General features: G+C 40.6%; 1 protein-coding gene across 4 annotated transcripts in view; it reads right to left on the minus strand.

The window, feature by feature from the left end:
* Positions 1-955: 955 nt before the first annotated feature.
* The window catches only part of APLP2 (amyloid beta precursor like protein 2), a 72,458-nt gene continuing 48,765 nt past the window's right edge, over positions 956-24,648 (minus strand). The window contains exons 5-18 of one of the 4 annotated variants that reach the window (XM_016139271.2): positions 24,250-24,431; positions 23,651-23,865; positions 22,380-22,547; positions 19,211-19,341; positions 18,156-18,230; positions 16,715-16,873; positions 15,714-15,842; positions 12,450-12,549; positions 10,749-10,901; positions 9,168-9,203; positions 6,180-6,265; positions 5,390-5,464; positions 4,889-5,044; positions 956-2,418 (exon numbers count right to left, since the gene is read on the minus strand). In XM_016139271.2, coding sequence (XP_015994757.2) covers positions 2,317-2,418; positions 4,889-5,044; positions 5,390-5,464; positions 6,180-6,265; positions 9,168-9,203; positions 10,749-10,901; positions 12,450-12,549; positions 15,714-15,842; positions 16,715-16,873; positions 18,156-18,230; positions 19,211-19,341; positions 22,380-22,547; positions 23,651-23,865; positions 24,250-24,431 — 1,767 coding nt within the window. In that variant the 3' untranslated portion in view covers positions 956-2,316. The remainder of the gene's footprint in view (positions 2,419-4,888; positions 5,045-5,389; positions 5,465-6,179; positions 6,266-9,167; positions 9,204-10,748; positions 10,902-12,449; positions 12,550-15,713; positions 15,843-16,714; positions 16,874-18,155; positions 18,231-19,210; positions 19,342-22,379; positions 22,548-23,650; positions 23,866-24,249; positions 24,432-24,648) is intronic. The other 3 variants (XM_016139274.2, XM_016139273.2, XM_016139275.2) reach the window with 3 other exon arrangements.

The following is a 24,648-nucleotide window of genomic DNA, read 5'->3' on the forward strand; positions in this document are numbered from 1 at the left end:
ATTGGAAGTACATTTAACAAGAGTGAAGACTGAGATCAACCCTTGATTTTACTCTTATACTGTAGCCAGACCTTAAGATAAAGATCACCAATGAAAACCTCCCCCAGGCACAGAGTGCAGTAAGCAATTGTCATGTAAACAAACCTCCTTCAATGAGAAAAACATCACCTCCTAGTGGCAGGTTTTTAAAGAAACTCAGGAATGACTGCAAACATTTCTCTGAAAATTTAGCCACAAGCCCTACTGTTTCCAGTATATATATATATATATATTTAAAAAGTCTCATATTAATAAATATTGGTAGTTTAAATTAAATTTTGCTGGACAACTCTTGGCTGACTTTCCCTCTTAAGTTAACATTGTACTTTATTCTTATATTTTATAAAATGAGCACTACATATTTATAGGAAATCAATAACTCAAAAGCAAATAGATAATTTAGAGGGGAAAAACCTTTAAAAATTCTAACATATAAACTCAGATGGATTTGCCACCATAAAAAGAAGGAATGTTAAAATAGTAAGATAAAATGAGCATCTTTTACAAAATTTTAAAATGTGATTATAAAATTCACTAGAAATGCTGGAAGATAAAAGTAGTGCGATCACTCATTATATAGAATAAAACTAAAGAAAAAGAAGCAATCAGGGAAGTTCAAGTTCTAACCAATAAGAATGTTAGAAAACATAAAATACAGTGGAGGAAAGCATTAAAGAAATAATAAAGAAATGTTTCTCTGAGGTTAATAAGTTACCCATCTTCAGGTTGATTTTCCTTTTTTTTTTTTTTTTTTTTTTTTTCATAAAATTTAAGCTTACGAGTCGAACTTGGTTGAGTAACTAATTTCTGCCTCTGCCAGCAGCTTGGCAATCTTTCAGAGAAGGAAGATACCCATGGTCCTGGAGGCAGGAGTGTTAAAACTGTCACTGCAGAATAATAAAACAAGGAGTCTTGGTGGAAGTTAAAGTATTTATTGATGTGTTTAAACTTTGTACATTCTCCACAGATCAGATTAAGGAGTTTGTAGGTGAAGTTTATCTGTGCATAGTGGGAGGAGACATGGATACAGGAAAGGGGAGAAAGAGAAAAAAAATAGTCACAGGGAAATAGAAAAAAATATAACACAGGTTACCAGAACCTTCAGAATAATAAAGAAAAAGCTGTGAGCATCAACATCAACTATACAAGCATTACAAAAACTCGTGTGAAGAAAACAAAATCTTCAACACTTTCAATGGTGTCTACAGATCATATCAGGTACAGCTCAGAACACCCCCCTTCACACAAAGCAAACCTCCCATGGTCTCTCCTAGGCCACCGGCTGCCTATGACTGTAGTCTTCTGAGTGAACACCAAGAAGGCTGGTGACAGGAGAGGGAGGGCAGAGAAGTCAAGGTACAACGGGGAGGGATGAGGATCAGCGCCTTCAGAGGGAAATGTCCGAAGAGGAAAAGACAGTACACTTGGACGTTATTTGGGAGGGAAGTGAGTCACAAAAAGCTACGGTCAGTAAACGGCAGGCAGTGAAGAAGGTCATACACAACTGCAGGCTAATTTCTGTGGAAGAACTGGATTTAGAAGGAAAGCAGCAGTGGATGCCCTATTCTGTATATATGAGGCTCGCTCAAAGATGCTGGAAACTCAAATGCTTTTAATTTTAACCTCCTTGGTGACAGGACGTGAGTGAAAACACCAAGGTACCCAGCAGTGGGAATACTACACTCCCAAGATACTGGTCCTTTAAAATAATTTTGAGAGGGTATTAAAGATGTGCTTCAATGGTCTTATGGTTCCCTATTTCATTTAGTTTCTCGGCAACTTTCTGAAAGCTCATTTAAAAAGGGAATATTGCCTTTAAAAAAAAACAAAAAAAACCCCAAACCAGGACAGTGAATGAACCTTAAAGAGTTGATTTATACAATGCAACTGGAACAAACAACCTGCATATACAGTCTATCATTGAAAATCAACATTTTTCATGTCTATAGAGAGCATGTGTGAGGTGATACAATAGAAGAGGGATTCCTGATTAATTTTTTAAAAAAGAAAACTACATCAAATATCTGCAATAAATCATTTTCTCATTTAAGGTTTATATATCATATATTGTTATATTAACATTTTTTTCACCCATTTAAAAGAATGGAAATTGTGATTCTACAGTAGTACTTTATAGTCTTAATGATGCAGGAGGTCTGAATGTAAGATGAAATCCTTTAGAAGTAACTGTTGGTCAGTAGTTGATTCAAAACCCTGGACCTCTCTGGCCCACCTGCACCACCCTACTCCAACCAGGCGGCCACATGCTTCTCCCACTTAAACCTGCATCTGCTCCAGGTATTTGTAGGTTGGGTTTTCGTAACCATGGTTCTGCATCTTGTTCAGGTGACGCTCTTCAGGGGTGAGCATTGGGTCGACCTGGAGAGAGAGAGACTGAGGATCACTGCGGTGCATCTAAGAGAACGGCACAGGGTTCAGAAGACCTCAGCTCTTTGCTGTGCAATCCCCTGGGGACCAAAACCAGCCCAACATCCCATTTCCATTGGGTGAACCAAACAAGAGCCAATGATGAGAACACAGGGGGAGGAGAGAGAAAAGAGGACGATCCAAGAGGCAATGCTTCTGAAAACTGGAGTCCTAAAAGCTTAGTCTACATTGGAGAAAAGAGTGAATTGAATTTCCTAGCACCACAGAAACTAGCAAGTCTCAGTTCTGCTACTTACAAGGACTAGGAAAAATAAACTAATGGGACTACATCAAACTAAAAAGTTTTTGTACAGCAAAGAAAACCATCGACAAAACAAAAAGACAACCGACTTACTGGAAGAAGATATTAACTTATGATACATCTGATAAGAGGTTAATACCCAAAATATATAAAGAACTCATACAACTCAATAGCAAAAAAAGTAACCAATTCAATTAAAAAATGGGCAGAAGATCTGAACAGATACTTCTCCAAAGAGAAAATACAGATGGCCAAAACACATATGAAAAGATGCTCAAGGTCACCACTAATTGTCAGAGAAAAGCAAATTAAAGCCGCAATAAGATATTGACACCTGCCAGAATGGCTATCATCAATGAATCAAAGAACAACAAGTGTTGGCAAGGATGTGGAGAAAAGGGAACCCTCATACATAGTTGGTGGGATTGCAAATTGGTACAGCCACTGTGAAAAGTCTGGAGGTTTCTCAAAAAATTAAAAATGGATATACTTTTTGATCCAGCAATTGCACTTACGGGTATTTATCCAAAGAAAACCCAAACAACAATTCGTAAAGATCTATGCACTCCAATATTCTGACAGCACAATTTACAATAGCCAAGATATGAAAGCAACCTAAACGCCCATCAACAGATGACTGGATAAAGAAGTTATGCTTCATATATACAATGGAATATTATTCAGCCATGAAAAAAAAAATGAAATCCTACCATTTGCAACAACATGGATGGACCTAGAGGTTATCATGCTGAGTAAAATAAGTCAGAGAAAGATAAATACATATGATTTCACTTATATGTGGAATCTAAGGATCAAAAAGAACAAACTAATCAAAAACAGACTCATAAATATAGAGAACAATTTGGTGACAACCAGAGGGGAGGGGGTTGGGAGGCTGGGAGAATGGGGTGAAGGGCTAAAGAAGTACAAATCAGAGGTTGATAGATGGTCACGGGGATGGGAGCATGGCATAGGGAATGCAGTTAGCATTAATGTAACAGCTAGGCGGAGAGCTAGAAGAGAGAAAGAGTAATTAGGGGGTTTCATAAACTATATAAATTTCTAACTAATGTACTGTATATTTAAAATAAAATAAAAATTAACAAACAAACAAACAAACAAACAAACAAACAAACAGGGACTGGGACCAGATAATCTATAGCAGCTATCCCCAACCTTTTTTGGCATAAGGGGCCAGTGATCCTATGAGAATCTAATACCTGATGATCTGAGGTGGAGCTGAGGCGGTGATGCTAGCACTGGGGAGCAGCTGCAAATACAGATGAAGTTTCCTCACTTGCCCACCACTCACCTCCTGCTGTGCAATCCGGTTTCTAAGAGGCCCCAGACCTGTTCCTAACAGGCGACGGTTCCAGTCCACAGCTCAGGGGTTGAGGATCCCTGATGTATAAGGTCTTTTTCAGCCCTCGAAATTCTACAACTAGGTCTGTGCCCAGCAGGAGATGAAACAAAATAACCAAAACATGCATCTGAACTAATTTTCCAATGCATATTATATTCTTTATTGTTTTCATTTTCTAGAATCCAGAGACTGGAAATATTTCCACTATCCACCCAAAAACAAGGTGGTAAGCAGTCCTAAATTACAAATCAGCAGAAAACAAAACAGAAATCTTATGCTCTGGTTCTTTCTAAATTTCTTGTTGCCCTTTTTCCCATTAAAAAAGAACACTATTAGTCCTAGTTCATATTTTTAAGTTTTAATTCACTCATGATTGCCACCACTGCCTGACCTGTCATATACCTGTGGCTTGTTCCTTATTAACAAGTCAGCAACAACAAAGGAGAGTATTAGAGACCTTCATTCTCGAATATCTAACATACCTGAAAAAAGGAACATTAAGAAATAACTGGAGAAAAGAGTTTTCACCCTCTATAGCATAAAATGCTCTTATGATTTCCTCACATTCAAGTCAAAGCCCAAATTAATGTTAAAAGTTGGCAATGGCCTTGTGTCACAGGATCAACATAATTCAATTGGGGCTGACTTCCAAAATGTGACCAAATAATCCAGTGAGTAATTATATTGCTATGCAGTACCCAAGAAGTACAGACGCTTGACATCTGTAAAGCTCTGAATGGCAGAGAACAAACGCTTGCCAGCTCAGGGCCAAGCTGGAAGAAAGCCCAGCTGCTCACCTCCACAATCCCGTGGCTGATGGTGCCATATTGTCTCTTCCTCAACATCACCAGGCTGACGACAATGACTGTAGCAATGGCCACTGCAATGACCAACAGGCCAATGAGGGCGCTGCTGCTCAGACTGAAGTCCTCCCGCAATGGTCCCACAGATTCCTAAAAAAGAAAAACAGCAGATGCATGACATAGTCCCAGTGCCCATTTGCACAGTGTGAGAAGCAGCAACTGGGCAACAAGCAGTTTGATGAGGGCCATGCTCCTTTAGTCATGTCTCTAAAACCTGAGGGAGCTCCAGGAGCCTGCTTTCCAGGTAAGCACCCATATGGGGAGACACCCACTTTTTCCAATCTCCAAAACTACAGAAAAATGAGGATGAGGGGCCTTAATAACTTAACACACCAAGCATCTCTCCCATTATCTACTTGAACTGAGAAGGTGGGAAAGAGAAGTAGCTCAGATGGACATAAAACTTGGCATTAGGTTCTGGAGCTAAACACATACCGGTTCTTCCTCAAGGCCTCCAACTCTCTCAGAATTGAAAATCATTTCTTTAACATCCAGAGTCTCATCAATGACCTGAAACGATAAGAAAATGCCATTAACTGGGAGGAAGGAGAAATTTAGTGTAAATATAACTCCATTTACTATTTGGTGAGGGGAAGCAGATACCTGATGAACACTTACTAACCAATCGGTCTATCACATTCATCTAAATCCACTCACCAAATCCCTACAAGAAGGAGCAAGTGTGGATGCAATATTATTGTATGGCAGCTGGTCCTTTAAGGGCCTTTACCTCCATTTACCTTCAGGTAACTGTTGTGGAGAGATATTTCAGGACAGATTACCAAGAAGCCAGGGTGAAATATCAAACTCAGTTAAGGATAATCCAGAAATATAAGTGATAGAAAATACTAGAAGAATAATTAATACGAAGTAAAAACCTAAGGCAGTATAGTAACCAAACCCAACTCTACTCCATTTTTGTTATGAAATCTCTACTCACTTGAAAAGGGCCTCTGATATTTTATTCATCTCTTTAGTTAAAAATACATTTTCCCACTGTATAGCAAGAGATGAGCTACTGCTGAAAAATACTTTTCAATTCCTTCTCATACCCAGACACTAAAAAATACAGCAAACCTGTGAGAGCGGCTGGAGCCCACCCATTTTCTACCAGATGGAAAACACGAACATGGCAGTTCATCTGGAAAGCATCTAAAACAATGCCTCTCACTTCACTTATTCTCAAAATTAAAACAGGGCATGGCAGAAGAGAGAAATAGCTCACCATATTTTCATCCACTTCATTCTTGCTGTTAATCACCTTCTCCTCAGCACCTATCAGTCCTCCGTCCTGCTCTCCCACTCCAGAGCCTGTGTGGAGAAAGATCACAGCTTAGTTTCCTAGGATGGTCTGACCTCATGCTTCTCACAGAACCAGCCAACTCCTTCCTGAGGGCAGGGAGCCCCCACTGAACACCTCCCCCTGTGACTTAACAGACTACTTGGTTCCCATTTTTGAGGTCACATAGTACTTCATATGGATGAATGAAACAGGTATTTTTCAGAGGGCCGATGGGAATAATGAAGAGATAGTGCTTACATGTATCCAAATTGGAAAGAAGGCAAGCCTTTAGAAGAGAATACTTATTTTAAGAGAAATAGAAGCTGAGTCCGAAGGCATCCTAGCATGGAACATATGTAATGCCCTATGTGTCATTACTGAGCACCTTCCATTATTATCCCACAACTTGCTCCTTCAGCACTTGGGGTTCCCTCTGAATGAAACAACTCTCATACAAACAATGAATTTGCATGTTTGCCTTGAGCATCATATTTTATCCCACTGGCAATTCTTTCTGCCTGAAATACCCTCCCTGACTTTAAGCCCTTCCTATTTGTCCTTCAAGCTGCAGCTCCTCTTGGGAAACATTCCCAGGTTATAGCACTTAAAATCACTGTAATTACTGATTTTCTCCCATGTCTCCCAATAGGCTGTAACTCTCTCAGGACAAAGGTCACAGACGGCCACATCCTCGGTGGTTATTACAAAATGAACAGGAAGGAAGCATCCCATAAACAAGCAGAATCTTAACACCAGGATGGAAGGTATCTTTCTACAAACAGAGCAAGAATAGCAACACTCATCTTGTCAAGGTCAGACAGCCTGAGCCAACGTCACTTGTGGGTGGCACTCCAAATGATATCTAAAGATGCAGCATGACTGAAGGTAGCACAAACCCAGCTAGAGGAAAAATGAAGAGCAATCCTCTTTATTTTTAGCTCCAAAGCATGTGATTTCTAGCTATCCTGAGTTTCTTATTACTAATAATACATACAGTTCTATATTGACATCTATGATTAGAACCTTTTATAAATAGATCAACCTAACAGCATACTCGGCATTCTAAGGTGACCACCTGCAAGTGAGTAGCATTCAAACATATGTATAGGCAAAGCGCTGCTGCTCCTGTGCTTGCCTCAAAGGTAGATGATGACACCAGGCCAACCACAGCAAAGCTTTCCAGCTCACAACTAGACTTGTTCTTGACGGAGCAATTCATAATTACTGCAGTTGAACTTGCAGGCCAGCTAAAGCAGTAACTCAGAACACAGCCAAAAATGACGCAATTTTTTTTTCTAAGGCTTTCATTTTAAAGAATAATTTCACAATTTGATTCTAGGGTAAGTTAAACCAAGGCTGGCACTTGTAGTCTCAAAATGCCAATGAAATTACACTTTATTTGAGAAAGAGGAATAGTGCTCACTAGGAAGCTCATGCTCAGGCCTAACTGACTGTAATTCTGAGCTCCATCCATCACTGTTCCTCAGTATCTCCTCAAAATTTTACAGGTCTTAAAGGAAAGATTATAGTTGAAATATAACGTACCACTGAAACAACTAATTTAAAGTCCTACTACTAGCACAGGCTATTTGAATACTTTTTAGTGATATAATGCACACATTTCTTCAACACTAACCAAAAACACTTTGGTTTTATAAAATGCATAAACAAGCTACTTTAAGAGACCAAAAATTAATGCTTGAATTATTCTAACTAACAACAGTTGATGTATGAGGGTAAAATTCAGTTAACCTTCTAGAAAACTAACCTTGCTCTGAAAACATCTTAAGCTTGATCTATAAACATCTTAAGATGTGCTTGCTATTCAAAGGAATGTTAACAATGATGAAGAGGCATATCCCAGTAGAATACAATAAGCTTTTATATATAAGCAATTTTTAGAAGATTTAAATCACACTCATGTTCTGAGAGCAAGCTGTGGAACAACCACCCACCACATTTTTAGCCAAGGAATACCACTTGGTCTATCCATAACCCATCTGACAAAGCCAAAAGAGCAGGCTCACAGCACACACACACACTAATAAATAACATAAAACACTGCAACCGACTCATTGTCTCTAGTGATTGTGAACTAACCAACCACCTGGGGAAATTCAGTAGCCAACATTGGCATTTTATGTAACAGAAACAGCATGGGCTTTGAAGACAGACTGAACTGGGTTTAAATTCTGGTTCCTCTGCCTCTTAAACTCATGACTTTAAGTGAGTCCTGTAATCTCTTTAGGCTTCTTCAACTGTCTAATCTGTAAAAGAGCTAAAAATCCTACCTACAGTGTGTTCAGTGGATTAAATGAGACCAAGTATGCAACACAAAGCATTCGGCATAGTGCTTACATAATGTTAACTTTTTCTGAAAACTGGAGATTCACTACAGCAAGAGTTTACTTGTCTCCACCTGTTTCATCCATCAGCTTCTAACGTTCTGATTAATATGATTCAGGGGACATGAGACAATTGGCAACATACAGTTGGGCATAGACAAAGGGCAAGGGACAGCTAAAAAGGGAACAGATGCAAGTGGGAACAGCAGAGAAAAAAAAAGAGGTAAAAGAAAATAACTCTCCACCTGACCATAAATTAAGCATATTAAATGTTTACATACTAGCAATTTGCAACCAACCTGTTTAAACTGGATACACTTTAAAAAGTCTATACAGATTAGAAGAATTCATGAAAAATCTATTTTAGTTACTTTGGTATTCTCTGGACATCCAAAAAGTAAGTGTAACCAATACCACTGACACTGGATAGGGCTGGAGATAGGACTACTCTGGCTCCACACACAGCCATGTCTGAGAATGAGGCAGAAAAAATCAATGATGTTATGAAACGGAACATGAGAAATCAGACACACTGGGGAAGTGATAGGCATGATGGTCTTAAAGGAAACATCTCTCACAAACCAACCTTTTTTCATTGGGTGGTACAACTCCGGCTGGGTGTCTAGCAGAAAGAAAAACAATAAAAACAAAAATAGCAGAAAAGGAGATTAAGAAAGAAAATGGCTTCTTTCAAATTCCCTATCTTAGAACTTCTCCATAATGTGAACAAAAAGTATTCTTCCTTAAAAATCATGCCTGAAATATCCCATAAACAAACCAGTGGTAAGAGCTATAGTAAATGACTGGAAGGTAGGAGAGAAAGAAGTAGGTCTGTCATAGGTCTTTTGGGGGAAATTTTGTGAAATTCTAAAATTATTTACCTTAGCCCATAAAGTTCTTTTTCTTAGAAAATAACAAAACCAGAAGTTAGTATTGACTGTGGTTTTCTAAAAAAGAGATAAATCCTAGTTCAGAAATGTCCAGATGCCCCCATCCCAAATAAGTTGTGTAACCATGGCCACTGTACAGCCTCCATGGAGGTCTGGTTTGTAAGAGATTTTCGGATCGCAGTGGTGACTATTTAGCCAGTTCCTTTCTCAGATTCTATTATATTATTGGCAGATCAACTGTACTGAATGGGTATCTCTGAGATAACTAGTTTAAAAGGCATTTAAGGTTTGAAGGCTAAGCTGGATGACCCTTCCTCCCCACTTGGTGCCTTCTACAAGGCCTCTGTCTATCACAACTCTATCTGGTCAGAAGTGACTGACTACCTAGGACTGTAGGACTAAATTAGCTTGGGTTCAAATCCTTACTCTCCACTTACAAGCTACACAACCCTGGGCAGACACTTCACCCCTTCAAACCTTGGAACCTGCAAATGGGGACATTCCAGTAGAGAGTTATTTGAGGATTAAATAAGAACATCCACAAACGATGCTTGGCTAAAGTTGGCATTTGATAAAGACTCTATAGCTCTGGCCATTTTTTTTATCATACCACCATCGGCAGCAACAGCAGCAGACAAATAAATAGAATCTGATTCCACACCCTGGTATCGAGGCACCAGTCTCAGCAGCTTGTTTGTTTCTGGTGTAGACCCACAGCTTTTAGAGATCCCTTTAAAAATCAAGAACCAGCATAGGAATAGAAGAAAGCATTCCTGACTGGAAGGAGAGGGACATAGCTTCTTATTTCCACCTAACACCAGAGGTGTCACACTGAGCAAGCCACGTCACCTCTATAGCCTCTCCCTTACCTACCTCCCGAGACTGTTATGAAAAGACAGTGACATAATAATAAGAGTGTGCTATTTAAACTGTAAAGTGACTTCCACATATAAGGCATTACACACACTGGAGGGAGCTGACAGGACCAGGAAAAACAGTGGCCTTTGAGCAAACCATCTAAAAAATAGTTGAGAGAAATAATATGAACCTTGTGGTGATACTGAAACCAACTATCTGAAAACACCCAGCATGGTGCCTGCACATAGTAGGTGATCAATGAATTGAGTCTCTCTTCCTCTGTCCATCTCTCACCAGGAACAGAGAGCCTCCCCAATACAATCCCAGTTCAAAACTCTGACTTCGATTTTCTACCTGCATTCTTCTCCCCCTTTCCCCCAACCCCACCACCAAGAAGTTGTGCTGTCAATCATACGCACCTTCATTCTCAGATAAGGACGGGAAGGAATGGAAGGGGTGGAATGGCGGGATCTCATCACTCTCTTCAGAGCTCACCCGGACGTCCACAGGGGTCTCTGCGATAGAGGAAGTGAACTGGTCCATGTCTGCACGCTGTTCTTGAAGTAGCTCATCTGATAAAGACAGACACGGCAGGGAACCAGGTTTTCAAAAGGACCTAGTTTCTAGGCACATGAACAACAATCTGAACAGGCTGATTCATGTCATTACAGAATGAGAGCTCTGCCAAGGGGAGCATCTTACCAGCTCACAACACAGTCAGCGACTCCTGCCCAATTACCCAAAATACCTTCTCCAATTCTGTGGCACTGCAGAACCCCAGCACCGAGAACCCGGGTTCTCCATCCTGGGCACTCCCTTTCTCTAACGCTTCACTCTGTTTAAATAATTTCATCTAATGGCACATTTTAAATACCACCCATACACCATGACTCCCAAATCTGTACCTTGTACCCACTGCCTGACTCTGGCTCATCGATCTACCTGTCTACCTTATACCTCCACTTCACTTTCAATAGCAATTTCTACTTCACATGTGTCATGCTTCACATCAATAAAATCTGGCACCGCCATCCACCCAATCGCTCACAATGAAACCCTGAGCACTATCTTTGATGCTTCTCCTTCTCTCACTCTCCCGGCGAACCCACAGCACAGCACACCTCATTCACCTCCCTCCAGACAGCACCCTGAGGACCACCCATGCCTCTAATCTCCCCCATTCCATCTTAGTGTGTGCAGCCACCACCTTCCTCCTGGGTTTTTATACCACTTCCTGGGTAGTTTCAATCTCCAAATAACAGCCAATTAGTTTTTTTTTTTTTTTCCAAATTCATGTTCTTTTAAAAAGCATAATCCAAATCTAGTCACTCGCTAGTTTAAGAGCCTCTAACAGCTTTCCATTATTCTGGAATAAAATAAAAATTCCTTAATTTTGCTAAAATCCCTTAACGAATTGTCCTCTGCCTACTTCTTTGGCCTCATTCATATTTACATTCTAGCCTCCCTATGCCCTTTACTGATTTAAACCCCAGGCCTCCGCAGCAGTCAATGCCTGTGCTAACGATGCTTTTTTCCCCTTGTGGTCTCAGATTATTGTCCCTGAGACAGCTGCCCCACAACTCTCCACCATCCCACCCTAGTTTTACCTCCCTACAAAGCTCTCATCCCCTTGTGATATTTGTTTTCCTGTGTTTTTCTCCTACTAGAACATCAGCTCTAGGAAATATTTTCTGCCGGTATATAATTTTACTCTGTGACACAGGACAGCCACAATAAATATTTGTCGATAAATAAAGAAGGCAGAGACCAGAAGAGGGAGAGGAAGTGGGAATGTGCATAAAATAAGTGCCTTGAACTACCTCAACAATCATGGAGGGGAGGGTAACATAAGACTCCTCCAGTCCCTTGTAATTTCACACCTAGCCTTTTCTTATGGTAACAGAGTGAAGGTCAACGAAACTCAAGGCTCTGTGGCTCACAGCCAGTACTTGGCCTTGCTATACAAGCTCCAGTGAATTCCAGGCTTCTGAAACCAGGGCATGCTAATGTCCAGCTTCATGGCCTTGCTGGTCCTATTTCTCGAGTTTTGTATAGCCATCACTCCCAAGCCTTAGCAAGAAGTCCCACCTGGCCACAATACAAACATAGTCAGCACCCACCAATTTCCTCTTGGATTTCTTGGGCTACATAAGGTACTTTGTAGAGCAGAGAGAGGCTTTGGTTCCTCCTTTCTTCAATCACATGGAGATGAGTCATCACCTGAAAGTACAGTGTGGCAGAGAAGCCTTGTCACCAAAATATCTAGGCCGGGAGGGACATCCACACACACTTCTACAAAGGCCAGCTGAACAGGTATATCCTCTATAACGTCTAGTAAAGCTGTTGGTCAGAGGGAATGTATTAACCCTCACACCATATTTACTGACTGCTGAAGTATAAGAATGTGTTCAGACCATGTAATGCCCCTTTGTGATCTAAAAATTTATCCACAGAGAATATTCCAAGTTAAAAGAAAATTTAAAAAATTTCCAAGCCAGTTATTAATTTGATTTTCACCTAAGAACTTACTAGCTGTACTGAATGAGTTAAAAGGAACCCTAATTTGTATAATGAAAGGGACTTGATAGATTTTTCTAAGTAAAAATGGGTAAGAGTCAACCAATCTTTACTACTGATCAGATGAGATGGGATAAAAAGGGAATGAAATCACTGGCCAAAAAACAGATTTGGATAGAGAGGAGGACATTCATGGATTTTGCTTAGTGTAGCAATTGTTTGAAATAATTATCGTGAATAAGAGAACTAGTTTATTTGCATTTAACTAAATTACCTATTCTTTCAAAAATTTGCACTAAGGTATAAGTAAACTTGATTTTAAGAGGTGATAAAGGAAGACTTATCTACCATCTACCATCTGTCTTCCACAGCTTACTACCTTTTCTGAATGCAAAAGCTCCAGAGTTTTTAACTTTTTAAAAAAGTCATTAAGATTGGTCACTTACTTTTAAACCTTTTCAGGGTGGAAATGAAAGGCGATTTGGGTGAATTTCCACCCCAGTTTGACAGAGTGAGGTTATTTCTAATTACACTTGCAGTTATCAAGCTCTTACTAAAGAGGGCACTCTAAGCCAATGGATTAATTACGTGGGCTTGAAGCCATTAACATGAAGGGTCAAAATGAGAAAAGTTAAATGGAAAGCTTTTATTGTAGATTAATGTCTCTCTGATCTTTAAAAGCAAGGATGAAGCAATTTAATTTTATATTTTCCATTCTTTCAATCAAGTAAATTAATGGGAAAGCACAAGAGTGAGTGCCTCAGAGAAAAAATGCAAATGGGAACTGAAAACACGGACCACCCAGTCTTAGCATGTGTTGACAGTTATACTTCTTCAGATGTATTAAGGAGCCGTTTGAGAGAGGACAGTTCAACTATCCACAGAAGGACAGGAACCACAGGGAGGAACACTGGACATTAGTGCCTGTATAGTGAACCTCTGAGCTGCAGCATGAGGAGGGTACAAGCACCACACCACTCACAGCCAAGTCAAATATGCACATGTCGTAATAGGCTTTCTGTATTCAGGGCTTTCTAGAGTTTAGACAACAGAATAGAAAAAAGACAAAAGGTTAATGTAATTCAGCAGCCAAGCTTCACTAGAATTAAGGGGTTAGAACAGACATTAAATATCACACAGCAGAGCTAGGATTTTCCTCCGAGATTTTCAAAGGAAGTTCTACTTCCTGTGGGACTTGGTGTGGCACTTTGACCTTGTTTGCAGGTGACTCATTCCCTACTTGTTAATTTAATATATTGATCAGGTCTCTACTTTCCTTTTACTCTCACCACACAGAAGAGGCCATTTTTTCTCTCCTGTATAACAGGGGTCCCCAACTCCTGGGCCACAGACCAGTACTAGTCGGTGGCCTGTTAGGAACAGGTTTGCACAGTAGGAGGTGAGTGGTGAGCAAGAGACTGAAGCTTCATCTGTATTTGCAGCTGCTCCCCAGCACTAGCATCACTGCTTCAGCTCCACCTCAGACCATCGGGCATTTAGATTCTCATAAGAGCACTGATTCTTGGTGCTTAAAAGATTGGGGACCGCTGCCGTAAAATACTACACAATAGTCTAGTTTTTCCATATAATATTTTGAAAATGATTACATTAAAAAATAATCAAGTAGATCTGAAAAACCTAATCCCTATCAAGATGCATGTGTTGTTCTAACTAAGTTTGCTGGAAGCCATTCTAGGAGATTCTTGGTCTTTTTCTCTTCTCTTCTACTCTATCCAGCTTAAAGAAAAGCACTGAGCTCCAGGTCCGTACCAGATTCCTGTTATGGTCCCCAGACCCATTCATCTCCTCTCCACATTGTTCCCACCCTTTAAGAGCCTGAGTTATTTCATTGCCACAAGCATCCAACTGCTAAAGTGAACTCTATATTTTCAAGGACAATTATTCTTCATCTTTATAGTTAATTAATTCTATACTAGACTGTGAGCTGCTGCTCAAGGGTACACAGGGACTCAACTTTGTATCATCAGATGCTATGCAGAGTTTAGTTAAGTGGACAGGAAGCACACAAACTTCTGTTCAACAAATGGTGCAATACTGCACTTAATATTCCTAGGACTGTTGGGCAGATTACCTCCCAATCATAACACACACAAGAGGCTGGGAGGTGGAGCTCCTGGAATGACGGGCGAGTACCCACCCTTACGAGTGCCTCCCACATATAGTGGGCACTCACCATCAGCATAGCACTGTATTTATAATATGGGTGGGAAATGAAAATAAGTTATGTCATTACTAGGCCCTCTAGGAAAACTAATATGTTGAATTATTAGATTTCTTAATTTAAAAGGGAGCTAGTAGTTTTGTTGGCAAGTTCATTTTCTATGAACATGAGTAAAACTTAAGTTAATACACAGACAGTATCAAAATTACAAAGAGGGTCCAGAAACAAACTTTTATAGACAACTGTAAAGAAAAGCTGAACCCGGCATGGGACAAAACCCAGGAATGTAAAATTATCTGTCTAAATGAAAACAAAAGAGAACAATTTTAAAAATCTGCTTGTTATATCCGCTTAGAAAAAGATTTCAAATATTAAGTCTGGTGGTACCCTAAATCAGAAATAAAATGACTGAAACTGACTTTTCTTCAATATAATCATGTATCCCTAAACTTTCAGAAACTATTTAGGTAGAAAGTACTTAACATAAGAAGTAAGGAAAAGATATTTTAAAAATAGTAACTTTGCAGAAACCAACTCTTGTACCCAGGATATCTTTGGAAATCAAAAATCATGTTCTAAAGGCTGATATCAAGCACGACTATCAGTGCTATTCAACTGTTGGTCAGAGCAGCCTTGTCCCACTAGAAACAGTCTCCCGGAGCAATTTCTACTTTGTCTAGCGTACCTGAGATTTCATCTGGGCTGCCTTTTCTGGGTCGACAGCCAACACATGCTGGTAATGACGAATGGTATGTAGGCGGTCTTTGTTCTCAGCACGGACATAACGCCGCAAGGCCTGGAGAATGCGATGAGGCTGCAAGAGAGAACAGTTGTTATAATATCCAGAGACTAGGGAATTGAAAACAGCCAGGAAAACAAAGCTTTAAAAATTCATTTAAGAATGTAAAGCTTAGTGAAGCACAAGAATGAAGCTGTACTTTTAAAAGCTTTCAGCTAGCTCATCAAGTAACAAGAAGCTACCTTTCTAAGTACCAAAAATTGAGTTCCAAAGTTATATTGGCTCCTTAACAAATAGTATCTCCCAGAATCTCTAATGCAATGTCTTCCTCCAGTATGTACTCTCTCAATGGCTTGGCCTCCAATACCTTAATACAAGCTAGGCAGTCCCCCTACCACCCAGAAAAGACTTAACTTGCTTACTACCTAAGAATACAAATTCCTCCTTTCCAATACTTTCTATCCCTCCAAAGCAAGACAGGTTAGAGTTAAGGGATAAAAAAGACTGAGATCACTAGCACAAAAGGGTTTTATATGATTACTTCGCCCCTTTCTTCATAATCTTATTTAGAATAGAGATAGTTCAAAAGCTTTTGTTCATGAGAAGGTATGTTTTTATTCTCTGAAAGTAAGTCTACCATTGAAATTCAATAATTGAATAACTACCAACCAACATCCTGAGGTTATGCTTTCTCAGTGTTAGGTATTTCCATATCACAGGTAGCAAACACAGGTGTAAGTATAACACTAAGCTTACATAAGCAGATATGACAACATGATACCTTCTCCTCCTTCCTCTTTCTTTCCCTCCAGCCTTGCCAGAACTTGTCATAAAAATGTAATTTTACTGACTGTGTGCCATATTTCAGTTCTACACAAGCACTACTTTGGGGCAGGCAACACTGAACATACACTTCATGAGTGTGACCTGTTGTGCACATGACTCACCCGCGGTGGGTCGGACTGCAAGGCGGCCAGGTAGTTCTCTAGGGCCATTCGGCGGCGGTCGTTCAGCATAGCTTCCACTCGAGCCAGGTGTGTTTCCACCAGCTGCTGCTTCTCGCTGGCTGCTTCCTTCTCCAAAGCTTTTACCATAGCTTGGAAGTGCTAAACCCAGGAAGTAGGAACAACATAATTTATGGCACCTGTAAGAAATCTAGGCCAATGATTTTAGAGCTCAGTGCTGGCTTCTCCCTGCCCAAGGCCTGTGTAAACCGGTAACAAGTCCAGAGTGTGGAGCAAAGATCAGATTTAAGTACTGTATATAGTAAGTCCTCACTTAACATCATCGATAGCTTCTGTGACTTTAAGCAAAATTACAAGAAACAAACAAATTTTACCATAGGCTAAATGATACAAACAAGAGTTAAGTTGCTACTACATCTTATCAACATCATAATATAATGATATTGAATGAAATTACATGATTTGAGGACCTGCTGCACTTTACCTAATTTATCAGGATAATTACTTCCTTGTCTAATGACAGCATGGTAAATCAAGTGTTGTGAGAACTTCTTAGCATTTCCATAACTGACATTAGTGATTTCCTCATGTACACTACAAGAAAAGGAATGCTGTTGCTTTCCACATTGTAGCAAAGTGCTAACTTTAAAATCCTGAAACCACAGCCTAATAGATAAATTTTAAAACATATTCCAGTAATATGGTGGGTTCTGTTGAGTCATTCACACTGTTATCTGTGAGGTACCTGGTCATGTTTAAAGGCATAGTTGAAGGCTGTCAAATTAATTCCCCTGCATAGGATACACTGGCTATACAGAAATTAATACTCTTGGATTTTCGAGGTGATTGCTAAAAAAGCAAAGGTGTTCTGATAAAATGTTTAAAAGTTTTATAAAACCCAAATCTGTGCTGTAGATTGCTATCCCTATTTCTATCAACACTCTCCTCTATTCAAGGAGAATGCAGGTGTGCTGCTATGATTCTAAGGTTACATTCTTACAAAGTTAAAGATCAATTGGTATCAGAGAGCTTTATTTTGTCTTTGACTTTTCAGTAAGCCTGTAAAAAAAAAAAAAAAGAATTCGGTACTGCTGAAAAACAAGTCACAGCCTAAGAATGAAGATGACTGAGACTTCTGCCAGGAAAGCAGAATTAACAAACGCAGCCAAGCTAAGGTTACTTTCTGGCATGAATTAGGTGTGTTCTGGCCTGGGATTTGTTTTCCTTCTGCTGTAGGTGAGCTACTCTAGAGAGCACCAGTTGGGAGGTGAAAGAAAGCAGGCCAGCTAAAACTTCCTTGTAACATAAGCTCTCAACTAAAAGGAAGGAGGTGTCAAACTCTAACTTCCTGGGAGTTTGGCTCTGACAATACTTCCAAGGGTCAGGCCGGAAGCTCTATCCTAGAGAATGGAATGCGTCTCACCTGGATCAGAGTCTGCCTCTCTGCTTTAGGCAAGTTCTTTGCTTGAAGCTCAGCCTCTTCCCATTCCTTCTTTACCTAGAACAAAGGTCAAAGCACTCTAACCAGAGTAATTTCTAAAATAAGTCACCCATTTTCTAAAAATACTGCCAGGCCCTGCCTGAATCTAATGTAGGAAACTGAGCAAAAGGAAATGATCCCTCATGACCTTGCGGCCATTTTAGCTAGTTCACAGTACTGTCTCCTAAGGGCTTAGGTCTCAATTATCCTCCAGCAGCCTAAATTCTATGACTTTCTTGTTCTATAACCTTGGGCAAGTTATTCAGAAGTCTTTTTGTGCCTTAAGTCTCCTCACCAGAAAACAAAACAAAAAAAAAGGGAGGGGGGATTAATACTTTCTTCTCAGAATCAATCTGGATAAAATAATAAGCATTTCCCAAAGTATAAACCTAGCACAGTTGATAGGTGGGGCTTTATGTGGTGCTCAGACCCAAAAAGGACTTCTTTTTTTAATTTTCTTTCAGTTTTCCTAAGTCTAGGAGAAAGTTGCACTAAGTTGCTCATGTTGGTCTAACAGAACTTTTTTAAGGAAAACAAAATAAAACAAAACACCTGACTGAGACTCAGAACCTTCAGCAAGCAATAGTATCTAGAACTTAATATTAAATATTTTCTTTCATTTAATATATTTTTACAGTTACCTTTCTATTTACTAGCTTTCTATTTACAACAGTGGTATTAAAATGTCCTTCATTAAAATAAAAAAAATTTTAAGCTAGTTAATGGCAATAAAACCCCGAACCGAATGGTTACAGGAAGTGCTCCACAGAGTTTGGACTGAAGGTAATTATGTTACCATGGAGCTGAGAGTTTGGGAGGGGGTGGGGAAGGATGAGTCACATCCATAAAGTAGCTCCCCTATATTCTCACACATCACACCTGTCCTAGGAGACATGTTAGCATGACAATCTAGGGAGATGGTGTCCCTTTTCTTCAACTATGAAAACCATGTCACCTAATGCCAAAATCACAAAGATAAGGGAAGTGCAGAGGTTTACCCTGTCCATCCGGTTACGGTGCCGAATTTCTAATTGCTCCTTGGCCTTCTGGAAGCGAGCATGCTCATTATCATCTGCAGAGGTCTCGAAATATACATCGACATCATTGGTTGGCAGAGGAGTTGGGGGAACTGAAACGAAATGACGGAGTTCTCTTTGGGAGTTGAAACTGTACTGTGCTCTAGGAAGAAAACCGAGCTCAGGACTGCGGAATGGACCAGTTTGTCTCATACCACGCTCAAAGTACAGGCTGCTCCTGTCTGCCAACGCTCAGCTGTTAGATACACTGGTCCATCTCCCTTATGTGATATTCATCCACCAGGCCGGTCTAGACCACCCGGTAACTGCGGCACCAGACAGGCCTGTACTTAGGACTTCAGGGGCAGAAAATCACTTCTTCTATATCGTCCCTCAGTTCCTGAAATCTTAAAACCTAAAACATAACTACATTATTGCTGTCACTGAGTGCATCTCACCAGAGGTGAGGACTGAAATCAGACCTATAGAGGCACTTCTACAAATCCTCCATTTTCAAAGAATTTTGGTGTTTAGGTCACCTTTCTTCTGGCTATTTTTAGGCTAGAACTTACTTTGGGTAACTGACTCAACTGAATGTTCTTTGCAGAATATTATAGACTGGGTAGACAAAGTCCAAACAGCTCTAGCTACAGTTTTTCTGTGCCCAGTATCATTAAACTCTTAGCCCCACACCCAATAACAGAGATAACAGGGATAACACTAAGTTGCTATATGTGACAAATATCTCCAGAGTGTGAAGATACCCTGGGCTTTTCAATTCATGACATTCATTGGCTTTGCCAGGCCACCACCCAGAGAAGGAACCCATTAGAATAACTACTCCTCACTGCTAGTCAAGCATAGATTCTTAGGGGCTCTAGGCAAGGAAATATCTGCACAATGGAGCCTAAACTCATAAAGGAAAGAATTGAAATGACAAGGTTACTTAACTTACTTCTCAAGGAATACCCATGGAAACTCTTAGCCCAATTCACTCATGATTTCCCAAGCTAGGGAGGGCTGATATGCAACTTGTTGGCACAACTTGCTCTATCATGTCATAATGTTATAGTTTAGTGTGTAGCACATGCCTACATTCAACAAATTTTAATTCAGAAGCAAATTCACCTAATTTCTAGAATCTTATGACTTTAATACAACTGTGTAACATTAATGTAATTGCAAGTGCATCAGACACTCCAAAGTTTCCCATCAGAGCATCTTTTATCTCTTTCTATTTACTAAACCTAAAAGCTGCAACTAAAACCTTCTGAAAACTATATGGCTCCTACAAACATTTAAATAGGATCTCAAGAGCCAATTTTCAGATTAACTACATTAAAATACATTGCTTCACAAACCACATTCCCCATGATACTCAACAGTTCGGCTGGGAGAATTTCAAAGCACTGAGCTCCATCCGTGCCACTAAGCACATCGCCACCAGAGATGCGCGCCTGCAGCTTAAAGGCTTACGTGTTGGAGACAGAGTCTTGGTTCATATCACTGGGCTGGATCAAGATAATACCAAACACAAGCCGCCTCCACCCGCTGGTAACAAAAGGGGAAAGGGAAAGAAAGCCTAGAGGTTTGGTTCTGAAGACAGATGGGCTCAGACCTACAACCACAGCCCTCTGTCCACGTGAAAACTGGTTCATTCGCCCTTATCAGTCCCCTTCAAAAAAGGACACAAGCTTGACCACAATAACAGTGACATGCTTATGGATTTTCAAAGCACCCCAGCCAGGGGCCCCAAGCAGTACATGAACATATGCTGCCTCTTGGCAAGTCTCCCCTACCATAAAAAACAGGAAATTATGATTTTATAGAATTCATTAATGCTCTGAAGAACTGCCATTCATTACATAGTGTCTTATGATACCACTTCTCTGATCCTTTGGGAAAAGATCCCCATCTGTACATTCAGCAAGATCTTTAATGATCCCTAATTCCTCAGGCTTCAACGCAAAGCAATCTTTTGTTGTCTCTTAGTTTAAGTAGCTTTACAAAGCAGGACGTATCACAAAAATTTCTACCTCTACATCGTTCCTAATAAAAGTTGCTGCCACCAAAATTCTCTAAGGATTCATTTTTTCCCCCCAACTTTTCAGTCGTATCAAATAAAAATAGCCTTTCCACAGAGCAGTAGCTGGAGTGGAAAAGCTAAAAGCATAACATATTAAGATTTTAAAAAATATTTTGTGGGGAGAGAAAGAGGGACCATGAAGGTATCTGTATGAAAAACCATCAGAAGTTATAGCCAGATACCAGGAACAGGCTGCAACTCATTACTCTAATGAATCCAGAACAGAAACCAAGAAAAGAATGCCTGGCCTGAGGATTTTCCAAACACATTGGTTAGTACAACAAGGTAAGAGAAAGAAGATTTTAAAAAGGAAAAGGGTAACCATGGAGAAAATCAAAGCTTTTCCTACCTAAGTAAACCCAACTCAACAGAACCACCGAGTTCCCTTTGTGACCAAGAACACACAAACTAAATTCCTTCACTACCTAAAGCTCTACAGAACCCCGGGGTTGCCAGCATTTTGCAGAAACAAACTTACTACCACTTGGCCACAGAGCTCTCTCCCTAGAGTGCATAAAAGCAAGATTATTTCAATATTCTGGACTCCCAAAAGTAACCCACTGTCACTACTTTGAAAAGCAGGCATCATGGGGGTCGGCGATAGTATAGTTCAAAGACAAGAATGAGAGGCAAAGCCAGGAATCAAGCACGTGCAGAACTAATGGCTGATCTCCTTACCCTTTTGTGCCTTTCTACAAGAGAAAACTGAAGGCACGGCTGCCTTCCCAACCAACACAAAGTGTTCTGGGAGCCTGCAGACTACACAGCAGGATGAGGAAGAACAGGACTCTGGGTGCTCCCACGGTACCAGGGAGAGAACACACCACCACCAACACCACCACCAGACCCACAGTGAGCATGGGACATGGAGAACCGAGCTTACAAGTGTCCATCAGGAAAGCAAGCCTGGATCTAGAAAGCACAAGATGAGGGAAAAACGAACCAATAGCAAACAGACCTGAGTGGGCAGGGAGTACTACACATATGCAGTCACGAGGACGGCTGGGAAAGACAGAACGCTGGACAGGACAATCTGCTGCACAGAACCAGCGTGGCGGGACTTACTCATCGTTTTACACACAGCCATACAATAATCCTCAGACTCAAAATTGTTCCTGTTGCCTCCGCAGCCGCCATATATAAAGCGCACGCATTTTCCCTTGGAGAGGTCGAAGTACCAACGGGGCATCACGGCCCGGCAGGGCCCCGTCATCGCCTCCTGGGAGCAGACAGCTGTGTGGAAATGGGTCAGAATGTCAGCAGGACAGAGGTAGCAGCTTCAAATGCTTCACAATGCTATAGACCACAAGTGCCGGATCGGGCAAGGAGGAAGGACTGGGTGACACTTAACATCAGTGAAGGCTAAGACTAGACAGACCCTGATCACCCTATCTAGCTATCTCAACAGCTCAAGCTGGTCATTTCTCATGATGCGGTTATTTTCCATTTGGAGGCAGTATAGACATTCAGGAACTGAATGTGCCATCTTGAGTCTAGATTGATATATAGCTGACATACAGGATTTCTTTATCTCATAATTCTGTGAGCCCCACATTTCTGATCTGTTAGGTAGAGATATTTGTCTAATGTATTTATCTTGGTGAGGTCAAGGCCCAGAGGAAACAATGCAAGTGAACAGGCTGTGTCAGTGGCAAAAATCATAATAAACATGGCTTTGGCACCTGGAAAGGATGAGGATACATTTTTATGTTCTCCAAGGTGAATCATAAACTTCCAGACTCCTTAAGTAACTTCCTTCTAGTTGGGTCCTAAATAATTTTTCATCTCTTAATTGGCTTCAAGTATACAATCAGCAGGAAGTTGTGTATAAATGGCTTTAGAACTGTCACAACCTTTTTAAAAAAATCGGTAAGATGAAAACACTGCTAGTCCCAATCCCTCCCAGCTACGAACAGCCTTTAGATCAGAACACACTCAGGAAAAAAGAACAACCAAGAAAGTTATTTCTATTCCAGACGGCAGGGGCTTTAGCAGTACTAAGGAGGCAGGCTCCCATTGGGGAGAGAATGTTTTCAGGCTGAATGTGGAAGACCACGCTGTCTCTCTTACTCTCCAGTTAAGTCCTTACAATGCAAAGCTTAGTTTTCTAATTCAGTTCTGCATCTCTCTGTGGACATGACAACTGGCAGACCCTGAGGTGGCCTAACTGTCCACTGCTAAGCTGGCGCCACCAGAGTACTGGAGAGCTGACTTCTCCCTTGGCACACAGAAGCACCACCTTGCCTTCTGCGACTTACCTGTGATGAATATAGTCCAAAATTCTAAATAAATAATTACCATACAGATTGTACTTCCACAGCGCTACAGCAGGTTACCTTTGACATCATGAGTGATTTCCTTTTCTGAAATGACCCCATCGTTGCTGGGTTCTGTTGGATTCTCTTCGTTGTAGTCATCACCTTTAAATGTGTCATAGTAGTAATCACGATCTTCCACCACTTCTTCCCCTTCGTCCTCGTCCTCGTCCTCGTCCTCGTCATCCACAGCTGCTTCTGTGAAGCCTTCCAAATCTGCTTCGGTAGGAAATTCACTAAAGGTCACACAAAAAAAGAGGAAGGTTAACCAATTCCTATGCACAAAGCACTACAATGATTCCCTTCCCTATTCTGAAACATACACAAAGAGAGGCAGGAAATAAGCTCAGCTCACATTTAACTGTGTCACTGAAGCCCTCAGCCCCGTTACACCAGCAAAAGGAAAGTTAATGAACAGGGACCACATTACCCTGTAGAAGATAATGTGGCACAGGAAGCTGAAAGCCACTGGTACGCCATGATTGGCTCTGGCTAGAATGGAATGCAAACTGGCTCAGCTCCAGTGTGAACGATATAGTGACCACTTCACCCAGAAATGACAGACCAGTAGCCCACAGCCACCAGCACAACAGTCTCACAGGTTCGGTACAAGTGCTCACCTTTTATAAATATCATAGTCTTCCTCTTCTTCCTCTTCATCTTCCTCCTCCTCTCTTGATATGGCAGATTCAATGATCTTCGTCTGAGGGCAGCATACATATTCAGTGCCATGGAACTGATCTACTCCACAGGGCAGCAGCATGCCATAGCTGTACAAGGTCATTCCCTGAGTCAGACAGGCCTGAAAGAAACCCAAAGGCCAGCATCAGAATATACCTAGCTTTATCCAAAAGAAACCCTTATCAAATCACTACGTAATGCTTTCTCTCATGGATATTGTCAAAAAGTTGTGATGTTATTATTTTAAGAAGATTTACAAATTTTGCTTAACTTACAATGGGGAAAGATCATCAAGGCCGAAAATAATGAAAGCTAAAAGTTGAAAAATTTAAGGAAAA

This window comes from Rousettus aegyptiacus, unplaced genomic scaffold (assembly GCF_014176215.1).
Source record: "Rousettus aegyptiacus isolate mRouAeg1 unplaced genomic scaffold, mRouAeg1.p scaffold_m13_p_5, whole genome shotgun sequence".
Lineage (NCBI taxonomy): Eukaryota > Metazoa > Chordata > Mammalia > Chiroptera > Pteropodidae > Rousettus > Rousettus aegyptiacus.